General features: G+C 44.3%; 1 protein-coding gene across 3 annotated transcripts in view; it reads right to left on the bottom strand.

The window, feature by feature from the left end:
• Positions 1-17,172, bottom strand: part of spata6 (spermatogenesis associated 6) — a 187,641-nt gene extending 170,469 nt beyond the window's left edge. For all 3 annotated transcript variants that reach the window (XR_011594060.1, XR_011594061.1, XM_070886907.1), the window contains exons 1-2: positions 16,998-17,172; positions 9,248-9,385 (exon numbers count right to left, since the gene is read on the bottom strand). Coding sequence is in view for 1 of the 3 variants with exons in the window: in XM_070886907.1 (XP_070743008.1) it covers positions 9,248-9,385; positions 16,998-17,045 (186 nt within the window). In the remaining 2 variants the exon portion in view is untranslated. The remainder of the gene's footprint in view (positions 1-9,247; positions 9,386-16,997) is intronic.
• Between the last annotated feature and the right edge of the window lie 149 nt (positions 17,173-17,321).

The following is a 17,321-nucleotide window of genomic DNA, read 5'->3' as shown; positions in this document are numbered from 1 at the left end:
TCTACGCGGTGTTACCCCTGTGGCTTCAGCAGAGTTAGAGGCAACATACTCACTTCCCTGCTATGACTGCTTAGACAACCTTGGTGAACGTGCTCTGGGTTTTGGAGCCTCTGATGGCCCTGCCAAAGTTTGCTCCTCCTGCAACCGTGCAGGGCCAGACTTGGCCATCGCTGTCTGAGGAGGCATCTGTGGCTCTGACTGAGGGAGTGGCAATGGAGAAGTAGTGGGAGTGCTTTGAGAGATGCCCTTCCATATATCCTCTCACCATCATTCCTTTCATGGGGAACCAGCATTTCCCTGCTAGCAAGGAGCTGGAGAGCACCTTGTTGCACATCAGTGGGGCCATGAGGACCCACATCTACACTGACATCCCGCCTAAACAGGACATCTATGAGCCTCTGCCATCTATTCTCCATAGGTAGCCATCTATCCTATATTAGGTACTCATCTATTGTCCATAGATATCTGTAATGTATTTGCTTCATGGATTCTTTGATTAAGAATTCATAGCAACACATTGCTATTATGAACTAGTTAGTTTATTAGCAAAGGTTTAACAATGACACTACCAGTTTATCCACCAGGCTCACAACCACCTGCCTCATCGTGGAGCCCCTGAACCCAATTGGCTAGAGTTTTATTGAGTCTTGTGAACATCACGAGACTAGCTAAGCCATTCATAACTCAACAGCTCTACAACTCTTTTGGGGGGGGGGGGGGGGGGGAACAAAATACACGTTAGATCAAGTGCCCCCCGATCTGGGGGACACTCCAGAGACTTAACTGCCCCTTTTTTCAACAGCTCTACAAAGGTGTGAGCATATTCACAGGTGCATACATTACAATAGTCATCTATTCTACATAGATAACGTGCTCCTGTGAGTGGCGCATCAGCTGCTCCATGCAGGTGGCTATCCTATCAATGGAAGAGCCTACAGACACCATCGCCTGTGACACGGTGGTGCTCATGTTGGCGATGGACACCTCCATTCCCTGCACATTTTCAGACATTGTGCTCGTAAAACCCATCAAAGCCTCCTGCACTTCTTGTTGCACCTCCAGGAATTTCCTCTTTCTAGATGGCACCCGAGGCTCAGTGTCAGCGTACAGCTGAGCAGAGTCGAGGGCATCCTACGCTCACCAGTTAGGAGTCTCCAATGCTGTCCCTGTTTCCACGATCCACTTTTGCTCACTTGTGAGTTGAGACACCAGGTGACAACACAACTCTCTCACATGGGACCCACCGAAGTGTGTGTATCTGCACTGGTGCTAGGTGTGCTTATGTCTGGGGCTCTCAGAGGCTGGAGGCTCCTGGGAGTTGTCATTTTCCTCTTCCCCTGGACAGTGGGAGGGGGCACTTGATAGACCTGTGGGAGAGTAAAGGGATGAGCTAGATATGTCATATGGGTACAGATACCATTATGCAAATGATGAGCATTCATTTGCAGCTGACATCACTCCCTATATGAGTGACTGATGTATGCCATATAGCTGCACGATATGTAATTCTGTCACTATGTGGGTGAGATGTCCCCCTCTCTCCGCCTCCCACCTCCAGCTGTATGACGACTCCTGAAACTTCTACGGCAGCTTCCTCTGTTGTTGTTGTTAGGTCGCCACTGATGGCATTCAACCTCTGGAAACCTGCAAAATTCAGCTCTTTGTTGTTTTTTTTCCTCGAGCAGGGCGGAAGTCAGTCATAATGGGGGTGGAAGTCGAGGCGGGATGGTCTCTCTTCTGCGGTCAGTCAGACCCTTAAGAATCTTGGTGAAGTTATCGCACTAGCGCGTCAACACGTCTCTCCCCTTCAGTTAAAGGGGAGAGCCACTACGAGCTCTGCAGCTTTTTAAAGTTCGATCCACTGGGCCATCAAGGAGCTGTTGGCGGCCCGGCCAAACTCATGGGCATAACTGTAGGGCCTACCTGGCAGTCAGCCGCCAAAAAAAAAAAAGTAAGATGCCGGCCACGGCTGTGCGCCCTCCCTTTTAATGGAGGCCGCATCGTTATTTCACACACACTGTATAAACAGTGCGCCAACAGAAAAAACTGTCGGGGGCACTGAGCAGCGGCCAGAAGATTTTCTGAAGTGAATTTTGCTTGCGGGGTGGGACATCGACGGTGTGCGCTTTGATGAAGCTCTTAAAATGATTGGGCACCAGCGCAATGAAAGTGGGGACTGCTGGAAAAAACAGCGGGGAGAATTTTGCAAGCGGCGGCTACCCGACCACAAATCAGCGGCCATTCGACACCGCCGCTTTCCGGCAGGAACAGGCCTTATCGGGAGGCTGAATTTCATCCCCTAAGTCTTACATTAGTTGGCATGATTTCGTTAGGATGAGTGCGAGGGTGGCTAGTCAGATGAGGCTGTGAGTATGTAGATAGAGAGAGAGGGATGGGTGGACATGCAAGATATGTTGGTGCAAGAATGTGCAGCAGTAGGTTTGGGAAGTAGTGGGGATGTGACGAGAGGTACAGCAGAATGAAGCTGAGTGTGGCTTTGTACTCCCCTTTCCTGATCTAATGGGATCATTGAAGCATTTGCAACACTGCACCCAGGCCCTCCTCACAATATCCCTACTGTTTACCGCCTCAACTATTTGGAGCCAGGTTCTTCTGGTCTCCTGGGGATGTCGCTTCCGCCCATTCGAAGGGAAGAGAACCACCCTGCGTGCTCTGACTCCCTGGGAGTCATCGGATAACCTAGGTGCAGCACTCTATCCCTGTACAGTCATCTCTGGAAATGTCTGCAGCAGACTAATTATGCAATGTGCTGCCTGCACACTCCTTGATGAACCTTCAAATACAATGTGGCCATGGCTCCTTTAAATATCCCAACTGAAAACACATCAATTATGTCATCAGATCCACACCATTTAATAGGGTCGGGTAACACAGAGGGCAGGCTTAATAAGCCCCACTAACGCAAAGTAGATTTCAGGAGCAGAGTGGAATAAACACTCACGACCCACCACGGTGACCACCCATACCCAACCCGCCCAGGTAAACAAAATTCCGGCCTATAATGCTAGCAATGCTTTAAAAACAAATTGCTGGTTTCGCAGCTTAGTGCATTGGGAAACAGGGAGGGGTGGCCAGAGGGTAGACTGATAGCCAGAAGCTCAGTTGGGGATGTACACCAAGCAATCAAGGTAGACAGGCAGCCAAGGTCACCAACAGGCAGGGCTAATGGGCAAGGACGGCATAGATTCAATAGAAGGATTCAAGAAGAGAAGTCCCAAAGCTCACCAACAGCAAGGATAGGCAGGCCCAGTGGCAAGTGAGTGGAGATAGCAAAGGACTGAGGCCTTAAATAAAGTTTATCTTAAGGAAATAAAATGAGCTTGACTGAGGCATTTAAATCAATGTATTTTTAAAAGAAATTTAAATTTCAATATACTTAAACTAACCTCCAACACTATTTCAGCAAACTGACCTGGGAGACAGGGCATGGAAGAGCAGAAGCACGACCCAACATTGGAAGTACTGAAAGGTAACTATAATAGTGAATTTACACACCCTACAGTCTATATAGGTTAAAACTAATACCCAGATGTGACGGAAGTGGCCATGATAGAAAAATGGGATAAGAGTAAAATGGATATGAGGTGCATGATAGATGCAAAATTTTTCAACATATTACAGATATGCATATATTATGCATCTCCTCTAGTGTTGCCCATGGTAAGCTGAAGCATACTGTCTGTTTCTTGACATTACGCTGTTGCTTCTCTCTCTATGGAGCTCAATTTTCCCCAATGCCGTTTTTTTTAAGCGTACTGCGAGAGTTACACTCGTTTGTTTTGGCCCCGACTACTCCAAAAAAAATAACTAGCAAGTTTCCCGTTCTATTTTTTGAAAGTGGCGCTGCGCAGCCTGTCCTTTAGCTTCAGTGGGGTGGAGCCTAATGTTTGCGCCGAAAAAACGATGCTCCCGCTTCTACGCATGTGCAAAACAAAAAGGACGTTTTTGATGTGATGTGGGCATGCCCAGTACAGCTCCAGGTCTGCATTCGGCCATTTTTAAAAGAACAACTTGTGTGCGAGAACTTTAATTCTCAGTAAAAACAAAAAAAAACGGAACTGCAATGCAAGATGCAACGCAGCTCAAGGACCAAGAATTTCTTACAGGCTGAAGTGGAGGCACTGGTTACTGTAATTGAGGCCAGATGGCAAGAGCTGGACACCAGCAAAGGTCACATAAAAGTTTCACCAAAAGAAACGAAGAAACGCTGGAACCAACTTGCAGAAGATTACTGTGCAATGGTGACCACCTAGAGGTCTGGAGGCCAGTGCAAAAAGAAGTGGCAGGACCTTGGTCAAGTAGTTAGTGCAAGTAATATTTTCAGTTATTCCATGGAATGGCAATTGTAAGTATGACCACCTGTATGTCCCACCCAGCAGAAAGGCACACTCTCTAAAAAGTTATATTTTCATCTTTGCAGAGGAAGATGGCACACAACAAAAGGGAAAGAACTCAAACAGGAGGAGGCCAAGCAAATCTACACACACCGACACCCTTGGAAGACAGGGTCGCTGCTTTGATGGATCCTGCCTGTAGAAAAGCAACTACCATTGCACAAGCTGGGTCCATACTCGAGGGAGAGGGCAAGTCCTACAAATTCCAGTCTGGCTTTGCTAAATGTTAAGTACTGCGCGGGCTAGCCAGGCTTTGGTTCATGGGGATGTCTCCGTCAGCTACGCTTTGGTTGATGCAATGTGCGATCATTCATTGTGGTCCTTCAAATGAGCCTGCTGCCTGCGCTGTGCGCGCCTACTTATGCCATCCAACCCCCTCCTCTGCTGCTAACCATTTGTCTGTTCTGTTATATTTTGCAGAACTTGAGGCCACCCCTGACGAGGCTGAAGCCAATGCAGAAGATTCGGATGCGGACAAGCCTGAAGAGGAAAGTTTCTTCCAATCCCACCTTCCAGACCAAGAGCATGGGGGTGAGGGTGAGGTGATGGATGAAGCCCACACTGTTGTACTCACTCTGGAGGAGGTGCAGGTACCGCCCATTGAGGTGCCAGGCCCTTTCCTGAGTGGTACGAGTGTTGGTGGGACATTCCATGGTTTCTCACAGTCCGAGGCTGGGGATTCCAGTGGGGTGCAGTGAGGCTCACCCAAGGCCCAACCGTTCGAGACTGCGGGTCGCAGTGGGATGCAGCGAGCCACACCCAGGGTGGGAGGGGAAGGAGAACTCAACAGCACTCTCCTGAGGTGCAGGATCGAACAGATGTGGTTCAGATGATGGCAATGAGTGCGGAGAGCATTGACCTTACACAATCACTCCTGGATACCATCGGTGGGGTGGGTGATGAGGTATCGGGACTGTTGGGAGAAGTAACAACACTCTCACGAGAAATCGGAACATTGTCAGTGCACATGAGGGAGAGAATGTTGCAGGTTGTTGAAACACTGTCGGGGCACATGAGAGAGAGAATATCGGAGTTAGCTGCTGCAATAAGGAAACACGCCCAGACCCCGCGCCCATTGACAGAATCAACTGCCACTCCCACTTCAATCCCCAGACCAGCCTCTGAAGAGGCCCAAGCCGGGCCTTCCACATTACCACCCACCCCCAATTAAGAAGTGTGCATTACCCGAGATGTTCGAAAGAATAAGCTTGATACCAAACCAAGAAACACTGCACCACTGCCTGCGGGCAGGGGTGGAATCAACAAGACCAAGCGCAGCGGGCAGTCTTAGAATAAGGTGGAGGAGAGATGGGTGCAGCCTTTCTTTGCTGTTGTTGTTATTATTGTTGTTACTGTTTTGTAAGGCCTGCTGCCCATCATCCTACGTGCTCAGAGGTTCCTCTGCGATGACGTTAAATCAATCATCTCCTCGGCAGCACCATCATGCAGAAGGCTTGCATGAGGTATGGCATTGTCAGTATTGTTCCCGCAATTAAATTGTACTTTTGCAAGAAGCTCAAAACAGCAGGACAAGCTTCTTTGTTGTCTCTCTCCCCAAGGTCGACATCCTAGTATCGACCACACCCTGGTCTGCGTATACGCAATAGGCTTGCTTAGAACGGGAAGCTAGACATTCAAATGAGGACATTTGGGGCAACGAAGTGTAATGCAATTCTCTGATTTTTTTTTCCAAAGTACCACCCCACCACTAACCGAACGTCTCTCACCAGGTTCGAGGGTCGTCCGGCAGAATGGGCTCAGCAAACACCCACCCCCCTCAGGCTTCTTTTGATGCTGCTGCATTGAGAGAGGGATCTCATCCCTTCAGTTAGGCTTCCAAACACCCGCACTGCCCCCCACCCCCAACCCCTCCGGGGCTTCTTTTGAAGCCGAGCCAGTGTCCGGGCAAGGGAGTGATTCTGCCAGCCGATGCTCCGATCGTCGAGCCCGGTTTGGAGACGTTCAGTGGTGGCATGGCACTTTGGAAAAAAAATCCAAAATTAAAGAATTGCATTAAACTTTTATTTTCTGCGTTTTAAGTTTGAAATTATTGAGCTTGATCATGCATATTTAATGTGTTCTTGACTCGCTCTAGAACTTTGCCCCAAAACAATGGCATCGTTCTGTGCCATTTTTTTTTAATGTGTGCTGGTTTTTCTGAAGTGTCCAGAAGGTTTTTCAAGAGTGGTCACATACGCCATCCTAGGAAAAATGCAAGTTGGCCAAATTTGCATAAAAGTGTGAAAAACTGACGCAGACATTACCCAAAAAAAAACTAACCTAAAAAGAAAGTAACTGAGTTACGCTGGCGCACAATCTTTGGGGAAATTTGGATATTTTAAAAAAACGGTGCACGCCTAAAAAACGGCGCAGATCACTTGGGAAAATTGAGCCCCATGTCCCTACGCTTCTGTGCTTCTTTCTCTCCTGCGCTTCTTTCTCTCCTGCTTCCCTCTACCATTTTCTTTTTTGCCTCTCTTTAGATTTTTTTCCTCTTCTTGCCTTTTGAGTGATGAGTCAATGATAGGAGAGTGCAATGGTCATCAGCCATATTTTACAGTCGTATGTGGAACACTGGTCACAGGACCCAGCCAAAGTCACAGTCCAGCAAATTGAAGGCAACAGTCTGGGCTATGGACTTTGGTTTGGTAGCAGGTTGCAAAGTGAGTTTTTGATCTTTAAGTCATTCACAAGATGGGGATGTCGCTGGCAATGTTAACATTTATTGCCCATCCCAAATTGCCCTCGAGAAGGTGGTGGTGAGCCGCCATCTTGAAGTCGGTGTGGTGAAGGTACTCGCAAGAGTAATGCCTGGTGAGGGATCTGGGAATGGTCCGCAAGTCATGGGAGGAAAGGAAAGATCTGACCAGGACTGCAGGAAAGTTATGGAGGAACAAGGCGACAGCAGAAAGAAATGTGAAAGAAGTGACAATTGGAAAGGACTAGAAAGGATGTTGTGTTCCAGCCTCATGCCTGACTTTCACTCCTGCAGTCCAATATGTTGCCTCCTGTCCTACCCCTTACGTATGCATCTTGGTGACAAGACTCACTCACCCTCTGTATCTGCCAATCAGCTCCCACCCACTTATCGTACCCTTTCTCCAATCAACACTGATTCCCTAACGTATCAACTCTTTCGTGAATATTTTTTTGGGGGTGGGGGGGGGAAAAAAAAAAGAGAAGGGTGGTGGGAACTTATGGAGCAGAGCAGAGCAGACTTTAGAAGTTGCCTTATAGGGAAAATGGGCCACCAGAAGGAACTATTTATTTTACCCACAGTAGCAGGATTCAAAGTTGGCCCCAAACAAGTCAATTAAAAGGGTGAGAGGCATTCACATTGGAGACAGTGGCTGGGCTGGAGCCAAGTGCACCAACATATAGGGCTCAAGTTTCAGATGCCCACTAGAACGGCGCACATCAGAGAGGCCCACCTAATTTATAGAACAAAAATTGCGCTGAATACTTACCTCGTGATTCTCCGATAGCTGTAGGCCCATTTCCACCTCGGCGCGGTGCAGCAGGAGCTGCTGGGGACGGAGCTACAGCCCTGCGCCAAAAACAGTGTCGGCAGCTGCGCGTGTGCACAGTAGCTCCAGGCCCTCCCAGCGCGTCCTGTTTCCGGGGCGACGACCCTATCCCAGACCGAAGGGACGTCGTCCCTATTCCGGGCCGAGTGGCCTGACGCATCTTAGCTCGGCGGTGGGGCCCACCCCCTGCGGCTTCTCGCTGGGGACAGGCCCCGCCTGAAGGCCTCGGTGGAGACCGGCTTTGTTTTCCTTTTTTCTTCTCTCTCTCTCTCTCTCTCTCTCTCTCTCTCTCGCTCTCGCTCTCGCGCGCTCCCTTCTCCCCGGTGCTGCAGTAGAAATATTTTTTTATTTATTGAGTGATATTTAATTTTTTAAGTTTTTTTGATTGATTGGTTTATTTATTGATTTATCATTTATTATTGATGGCTATTTATTTGTAAATGTTTGTAAACCCCCCCCCCCCCTAAATTTAGAATTAACTTACTTGGGAGAGAAAAAAAAAACAGTTTCAGAAAAATCGAGACAATATTGGGCAGAGGGTTCAATTTGATCATTTATTTTCAGAAAAACAAAGAGAAGACCCTAATCACTTAGTGTTTAACTGAATACTTAAAAAAAAATCAGGCCTATATAAAAATAGGTACTATATGCACACAATGTATCAAATTTAATATATAATAGCATAACATTGGCAGGGGCCATTATAAATGTGGACATGGAGTTTATACTGGAAATATAAAAATAAAAACAGAGTAGAACTTTATAATGAGGACTGAATTATATCTGTGTGCCTTGGCCCAATTATCCTCCTCCTCTATTTCCACTTAACCTGGAGACTGCACTTGGTCTGGATTCCATTTCTGGAATGTCATAGAAGCTTGAGGCACTATCACTGAACTAGAGCAACATGAAAGTAGCATTTATAGTGCCTTCTCCGATCTCTCCGAAATGTCTCAAAGCTCTTCACAGACATTGAATTACTTTCAAGTGTAGTGACTGGTATGTAAATTCAACTGTTGAAGCTAAATCTCACAAAGCTGAACTGCTAAAAAAAAAGTTAAATATTTTACATTTAGAAAATACCAACATAAAAACAAAAAATGCTGGAATTACACAGAGGGCCCCTTAGCATCAGAAAGAGAAAGTTGGTTTAACAGTTCAGTTGGAGGTCCTTTATTAGAAATGATTATCTCTGAACTTGTCTTTCGTCTTTCAAATGCTACCTGGTCTTCTGTGTATTTCTAGCATTCATATTTCCAATGTTTAGATCTTTTTCTTTCTTTAGAAAATATTTGAAGCTTGTACCTTTTCAATCTTCATTTTCTCATTGAAGGTCAATGGAAAGATAGAAGGGAGAAACTTGGTTTTCAGGAATTTTCCTAACATACATACACTGACGTAGACATCATCTTTTTCAGGTAGGAACACCCCAGGACAGGTAACCTAAAAAAACATTAGTTGAAATAAAAAGGATCACAATACTGATATAGAAAAATTAGGGAGGAGAAATTCGCCTCCTTCGTGCCTCCCATTAGCACCTCTGGGGGTGGGGGGGGAGGAGGAGAGGGGCTTACCGATGAGGCACGCCAAAATTATCAACACTCACAAACTTGCATGGCGGGTAGCGCTGGCATTAAAACTTACCACCTCGATCTCCTGCGCCCTGGAGGTGGTGACATCATCCAGTGCGCAGCGCCTCATTATGGCCCCGGATCTTAAATTTGCTTCCGCCCCCCGCAGCACTGCCGGACGTCAAAAGCGGCAGCTGCAGGAGGCGTTGTGACCTAGGCCGGCCACTTGGGGAACGGTAATTAAAGGCAGCGGTGGTCAGGTAGGCCAAAATTTTATCACTCCAGTGTGCTGTTTTTTTTTCCATTCTGCGATTGATCAGCCCTGCACTCAGAGCTTGGGGCTGCTCTTCACATATTGCAGGTGCCGTCACCCACGATTCCCAGCCACACCTTGAAATGATCTCATCATTACCCCTTCCCTTTAAGAGAAGGAAGGAGCCTGTGTATCTGTCAGCACTGCATGGGACACTGTGCTGCGTTCTGCCGCTACTACCCCTCTTGCTCCACTTAGCGCACCAAGAGAAGTGGTAGCGCTTGATTTAGCGCTCCACTTCCCTCCCGGAGCACTAAACCGGACGTTCACGTCGGATTCACTTGTGTAGTGCCCGGCGATATTTATCACCCAAACGGGATTTCTAGCCCAAAATGTTATACCATTATCAACACTAATTGAGACCACTCATTTTTGACAATAATGCAATTTTAAACCTTCATGCCCTTTCATCCATCACAACCCATCCATAACATATTTTGTGTTATCCACCAATTTCCACCCCCCCCACACTGCTTTCCCCATTGTCAGGCAGCTTTTGTCTTTATGTACCAGCCTTAAAGCATTCAATAACTATTAGTAAATTTGCTGATAGTTTATGGAAATTTAACAAAAATTAATTCATCAACTGCTTAAAAGATCACACTTTGTAATTTCCAAATTTTTTACAGAAAAAAAAAATTGGCCTTAAGCCCCAAAAGTGGTTCAGAAGAGAATGAATTTTTAGCTGGATTTTCAGTCGAAATAAAGACAATTGGTTGCCATGATTGACAATGGATAGCTGCCAATGAAATAATCCTCCAGCTGGGTTTAAAGCATTTGAAAAATCAGCAGAGCTTCCCAGCCAATGGCAAAGTGCGTCAAAGCGGTTACGGAAGGAGCCAGTGCGGTGGAGGAGCCTTCCATCTGCTAACGCACACTGACAAAATGACCTCAAATCAATCAGTGCTATGCTGCTGTAGCTGAATTCTGCGTAACTGTGTGAAAGACATGCCTCCAATGAGCACTGAATTCACGCCCGGCCATAGACTTGCAGCGTTATTAGCAAAACTGTAGGCTACTCAATGTGGGGAAAAATACAAGTCACACTCTGCCCATCTACGTGCTGCACTAAATCATGGTACAGATAACATCTGTTGTGTAAAATAATATAAACTTCCACATGTAATTCATATAGTTTAGTATGGTAATCAGGCTGTGTAATAAGTGTGTGATTACACTGACTCTTGTGTTCAAGCCATTTATGATTTTTGTATGTTTAAGACTTCCCCAAGGACAACAGCTCCTGTATCACTCCTACCAGGTTTTCACAGGAAATAAATCTATACCACAAGGCTGGAAAAAAAAAACAGGGCCAGATCCTCTTAACCTTTCCAATCTTGGTTTGTTTTTTGGTAACAAAGAATCCATATGTACTACTCATCACAGATGTGGCAATCACAGTTGTTAATATTTTAAATCACAAGACTTGCCTGAAATAAAGCTTTAAGAATTTAATTTCCAATTTGTTTCAGTGTTTTGGAAAAAGCAAAGACACTTATAATTCTTCATAGAATTAGGGGATATAACGTCTACATCAACTCAGAAACCTACTTCTGCAAACAGTACATGCTTATAAAGCAGAGATTCGACACTGGGAAAATATGCAAAATGCACATGGTTTAGAATGCATAGATGTGATTGGAAACTCTACAACTATTCTGGGGAAAAATATCCAGTCAAAGCACAAACTTCTGAGACTAGCTGAGGCCCTGAAGTAAACACTTGGAAGGCATTATAAAATGCAAAAGTGGATACCCTGTAGTATTGTGAAATTTTTTTTTTTTTTAAAAACGTTGTTTAAAACCTTATTTTGGATATTAGAAATTCAATTTGCTGAGGAATAAATGACAATGAAAGTTTTTTTTTAAAAAAGTGAGTGATTCAGTTGATTCATTCTGGTTTTCTTTTTAAAAATTGGTAGGTTTGCCATTCAGGATTGGTCATTTTCGTAAGTGCTTAGTAGTTTCTCATTGGCAAACTAGTTTGAAAAGTACATTCCCTCCCTTTTCAGTCTGATTTGTTGCTGCTTTACTTTAGATCAATCAATAAAGGTATAATGGCAAAATATTCACTTAAAGGGTTACTCAAAAATCATGCCTCAGAAAGGGTTACGTACAAGAAAGATAGAATGACCACAAATATAATAATATAGAATGTGAAATGCAGTATGCAGTCAATTAATTACTTTTGAAGTGTAGTCAATCCCTCAGTTCTGTACTGGTCAACCTAGATTAGGTGCTAAAGTCCTGCTGTGAGGCTTGAGTCCACTACCTTCTGTTTCAGAGGAAAGAGTACCTCGAGTGAATGAAGCTATGGTCTTGCATAGAATGCGCATATCCTCCTATTATATTATTTGCAGCAGATTTGAGATCGAGAAGCTCTACAAAACATCATTTTATATTAAATTTAAATTAATATCCCCGCCATTAAAATTCTTGACTCACAGGTATCCTTTGCCATCATTAAGGTGCCAGTCAACTCTGCCCAGTCCACCCGACTCCTGGGTATTGCTTCTCACCATTAATGCACCTGATGCCTTTACACGTAGTTGACCCAGGATTCCGCACCCCCTGTGCCATTTAAGCATTTAATATTCTTGAAATTTTTATAAACGAATCACTGCTGTCTCCTGACTTCCAGATATATATTATAAATGACTCCAGGGCTTCTTCTCTCCAAAAACTCTTACCAACTTGTTAAATTCCAAAAACTGCCCCTTCCACCTTGGACAGTGTTTTTGAAATTTTAGAAGTAGCTGCTGCCAATTCTGTTTTCTACTAGCCAATATTTATCCCTCCTTCAACAGAATAAAAAACAGATTATCTGGTCATTATCACATTGCTGTTTATGGGAACTTGCTGTGCGCAAATTGGCTTCTGCGTATCCCACATTACAACAGCGACTACACTTCAAAAAGTACTTCATTGGTTGTAAAATGCTGAGAGATGTCCGGTGGTCGTGAAAGGCGCTATATAAATGCAAGTCTTTCTTTCACTTCAAGTGGCCATAACAGCTATACTCGAGACCTTTTAAAAATGTTAAAAGCAGCCACAGCCGCACAACCCCAGTCCTATCACATTATTTCTTATCCATAGTAGCCCTCAAAGATTTAATTTATTTTTACCAACACCACCTCCTTCTCCCAAATGCATTCCTCTCAACATGTTTCTTTACATTTCAGGTGCATTAACCACCCAGCAGCCACAACAACTATTGCTCCCCATCGGTTTCTCCAATTCATAAACAGCCAGAATAACCATATCCCACCACATTGGCCCAAAATTTGCAGTAGTAATAAAGATGAGGCAATCAGCAATTGCCATTAGTACTGGGTAAAACTGACAGCAACATCAGGCGTCTGCACATGCGCAGCTAAATGCGGAAATCTGGAATTTTCTGTCAGAGATACACCGCTCCTCCACAGGGTGCGCTGACTCGAAACAGAAATCACTGATTTGTCATGAATTAAACTATTTACTCACTATTCTCTCTGTAAAGACAAATGAAAAAGTTAAGCCTTGTTCAATCAGGAGTACCCAGGTTTTTAAAATGGTATACTAAGTCCTAATTACTGATCAAAGTCTTTAATTTTACAAGTACGGCGTCTCATTGTTCTCAATGAAGAACACTTAAAAACTGCAGATTTTTTTTAAATAATTTTTTTTAAAGTTGGTGCTCTGATATTTAAATTTCCCCCTTAATCCCATGCTATAGAGGTAGTGGATGCATTGGTTGTCATCTTCTAAAATTCCATAGATTCTAGAAAGGTTCCTGTAGATTGGAAGATAGCAAATGTTACCTGGCTGTTTAAGAAAGGATGGAGAGAGAAAACAGGGAACCACAGACCAGCTAGCCTGACATCAGTAGTAGGGAAAATGCTAGAATCTATTATTGAAAGGAAGTGGTAACAGGGCATTTAGAAAATAATAAATAGGATTGGGCAGAGTCAACATGGATTTATGAAAGGGAAACCATGTTTGACAAATCTGTTCATTTTGTGAGGTTGCAGAATAGATAAGGGGGAACAATTGGATGTGGTGTATTTGGATTTTCAGAAGGCATTCGATAAGGTGTCACACAATAAGTTATTAAACAAAATTAGGGCTCGTGGGATATACAAGCATGGTTTGAGAATTGGTTAACAGACAGAAAACAGAGAGTAGGAATAAACGGGTTATTGTCAGGTTGGCAGACTGTAACTGGAAAAGCAAAGTTCGGTCAGGCAGAGTCAGCATGGATTTATGAAGGGGAAGTCATGTTTGACAATTTTGCTGGAGTTCTTTGAGGATGTAACAAACAGGGTGGATAAAGGGGAACTTTTCCTGCCAAACTGGATAACCTGACATTTTCCTACATTATACTCCCATCTGCCAAATATTTGCCCACTCACTTAGCCTGTCTATATCTCTTTGCAGATTCTTTGTGTCCTCCTCACAACTTGCTTTCCCACCCACCTTTGTATTATCAGCAAACTTGGCTACATTACACTTGGCCCCTTCATCCAAGTCATTGCTACATTACAACATTACAACTGCTGTTTGGGGGCCTATAAACAACTTCCACCAATGTTTTCTGCCCCTTGCTGTTTCTTAGCTCCACCCAAACTGATTCTACTTCTGCAGTGCAACACTTTATAATTTAAATGGAGAAAAATTGCAATTTGCTTTTCTATTTTTTCCTGCCAAAGTGGATAATCTCACATGTTCCTACATTATACTCCATCTGCCAAGTTTTTGTCCACTCACTTAGCCTGTCTATATCCCTTTGCAGATTGTGTGTGTCCTCCTCACAATTTTCTTTCCCTCCCATCTTTGTATCATCAGCAAACTTGGCTACATTTCACTCAGTCCCTTCTTCCAAGTCGTTAATATAGATTGTAAATAGTTGGGGTCCCAGCACTGATCCCTGCGGCACCCTACTATATATTACCTCCAACCCCATTAACTTTTATGTTGTGCAGTAACCTTTTATGTGGCACCTTGTCAAATGCCTTCTGGAAGTCCAAATACATAACATCCACTGGTCCCCCTTTATCCACCCTGCTCGTTAAATCCTTCAAGAACACTAGCAAATTTGTCAAACATGATTTCCCATTCATAAAACCATGCTGACTCTGCTTGGCTGAATTATGCTTTTTCAAATGTCCTGCTACTGCTTCCTTAATAATGGACTCCAGCATCCTCCCAACGACAGAGGTTAGGTTAACCGGTCTATAGTTTCCTGTTTTCTGACTGCCTCCTTATTTTTAATAAATTGGGGCATTACATTTGCAGTTTTCCAATCCACTGGGACCTCCCCAGAATCCAGGGAATTTGAGTAGATTACAACCAATGCATCCACTATCTCTGCAGCCACTTCTTTTAGGACCCAAGGACACAAGCCATCGGGTCTATGGGTCTTGTCCGCCTTTAGTCCCATTATTTTACAGAGTATTACTTCTTTAGTGCTAGTGATTGTATTAAGTTCCCCCTTTCCTACCGCCCCTTGATTATTCACTATTGAGTCGGCCCATCTGTCTGCCACAGTTGGTAAGGCTTAGCCCCTCAATCTCAGCCCCACAAAATTCTTGAAAGGGGCTTGACAGGGTAGATGCAAGGAGGCGGTTTCCCCTGGCTGTGGTGTTTAGAACCAGGAGGTCACAGTCTCAGAATAAGGGGTCAGCCATTTAGGACTGGGATGAGAAATTTCTTCACCTCAGTGGATTGTGAATCTTTGGAAATCTCTACTCCAGAGAACTGTGGATGTTCAGTCGTTGAGTATATCCAAGACCGAGATCAATAGATTTTTGAATATTAAGGATATCAGGGGATATAGGGATAGTGCAGGAAAGTGGAGTTGAGGAAGATCAGCCATGATCTTATTGAATGGCGGAGCTAGCTCGAGGGGCCGAATGGCCTACTCTGCTCCTAATTCTTATGTTCAAAAAGAGAAAGAAACAAAGACTTGCATTGATATAGCATCTTTCACAACCTCAGGATTTCCCAAAGCACTTTACAGCCAATTAAGTATATTTTGAAGTGTAGCTTTTAACAGTCGAGAACCTGAACCCCTAATATTCACTTCTACAACATCCAGCTTTTCCCCCATTCAAAAGAATAATTCTTAATTTTAAAAGTTGGTCCTCAAAGTTAATATGCCGCCTCCTAACCAAACTCCATAGATTATTTGATCGGAAATGAGTTACAGCAACTGGAAAAGATTTCATAGCAAGGTGAGAAAGCAGGAATGGGGTACTGAAGTTGCATGTTCAGCCATGAACTCATTGAATGGCGGTGCAGGCTAGAAGGGCCGAATGGCCTACTCCTGCACCTATTTTCTATGTTTCTATGATATAATAAAACATATAATGGATGAACAGGAGAGTAATATCAGACTACATCTAGAGTCAAAAGGTTGTGGGTTCAAATCCCACTCCAGGGACTCGAGCACATAAATCTAGGTTGACACTCCAATGCAGCGCTGAGCAAGTGCCGTCTTTCGGATGAGATGTTAAACCGAGGCCCCTTCTGCTCTCTCAAGTGGACGTAAAAGACAAGCTTTTGGTCATCTGCTTTAATTTCTTCTCTTGTAGCTCGGTGTCAAATTTATCTGTTTTGTTTCTGTTGTGAAGTAGGATGTTTTACTACATTAAAAGGCACTATATAAAATAAAAGTTATTAAATTATTATGGCACTATTTCAAAAAAAGAGCAGGGGAGTTATCCCGGGTGTCCTGGCCAATATTTATCCCTCAACCAACATCACAAGAACAGATTATCTGGTCATTATCACATTGCTGTTTGTGGGAACTTGCTTGTGCTCAAATTGACTGCTACGTTTCCCACATTACAACAGTGACTACACTCCAAAAAGTATTTCATCTGGTGGTCGTGAAAGGCGCTATATAAATAGAAATCTTTCTTTCTAGATGGCTCAAACTGGGGCAAATCAGCCTGTTGGTTTTTGTGCTGGAGTTTCGCAGCCGCCCGGCAGCTTCCCCTCCCCCGTTATCACCTGCCATTGGATCAAGCTAATAAGCAGCAGCCAATCCCAGCAAGGGGTGGCCATTTCCCCGTGGCCTATTGGTCAGCAAGCACATCAATCAGCACCACCGCGCGCCTCCTGGTGCAGGCCCAGCCGCCGCACACCCACTCCCCGATAACGGAAAAATATCGCCAGCTGTTCACACCCACCGCTTGGATTTTCAGGTGCACGGTTAATCTCAGAACTTTCTTCGGCATTTCTCTCCGTTAAAGAACTCGTTAAATTATTTTTTTTAAGTTAAAGTCTCCGAAAAGTGCAGCTTGAACCAACGATACAAAAATGTGGAAGCAACCGCCAATCGAATTCTTGTGTTATCGCGTTGTCATGGTGCCGACCACAGCATAACGCCACATAAAGGAAGTGATGCATTTGACAGATGTAACGCTCGCTCTGGACAATTGTAGGTAGCAACAACCAATAGAGACGCCTGTAGAATTTACCCAACCAATAGAGGTGCCTATAGAATTTCTCCA

Source organism: Pristiophorus japonicus, chromosome 8, assembly GCF_044704955.1.
Source record: "Pristiophorus japonicus isolate sPriJap1 chromosome 8, sPriJap1.hap1, whole genome shotgun sequence".
Lineage (NCBI taxonomy): Eukaryota > Metazoa > Chordata > Chondrichthyes > Pristiophoridae > Pristiophorus > Pristiophorus japonicus.
The sequence above is the reverse complement of the archived record's forward strand: the minus strand, read 5'-3'. Positions and strand labels throughout refer to the sequence as shown.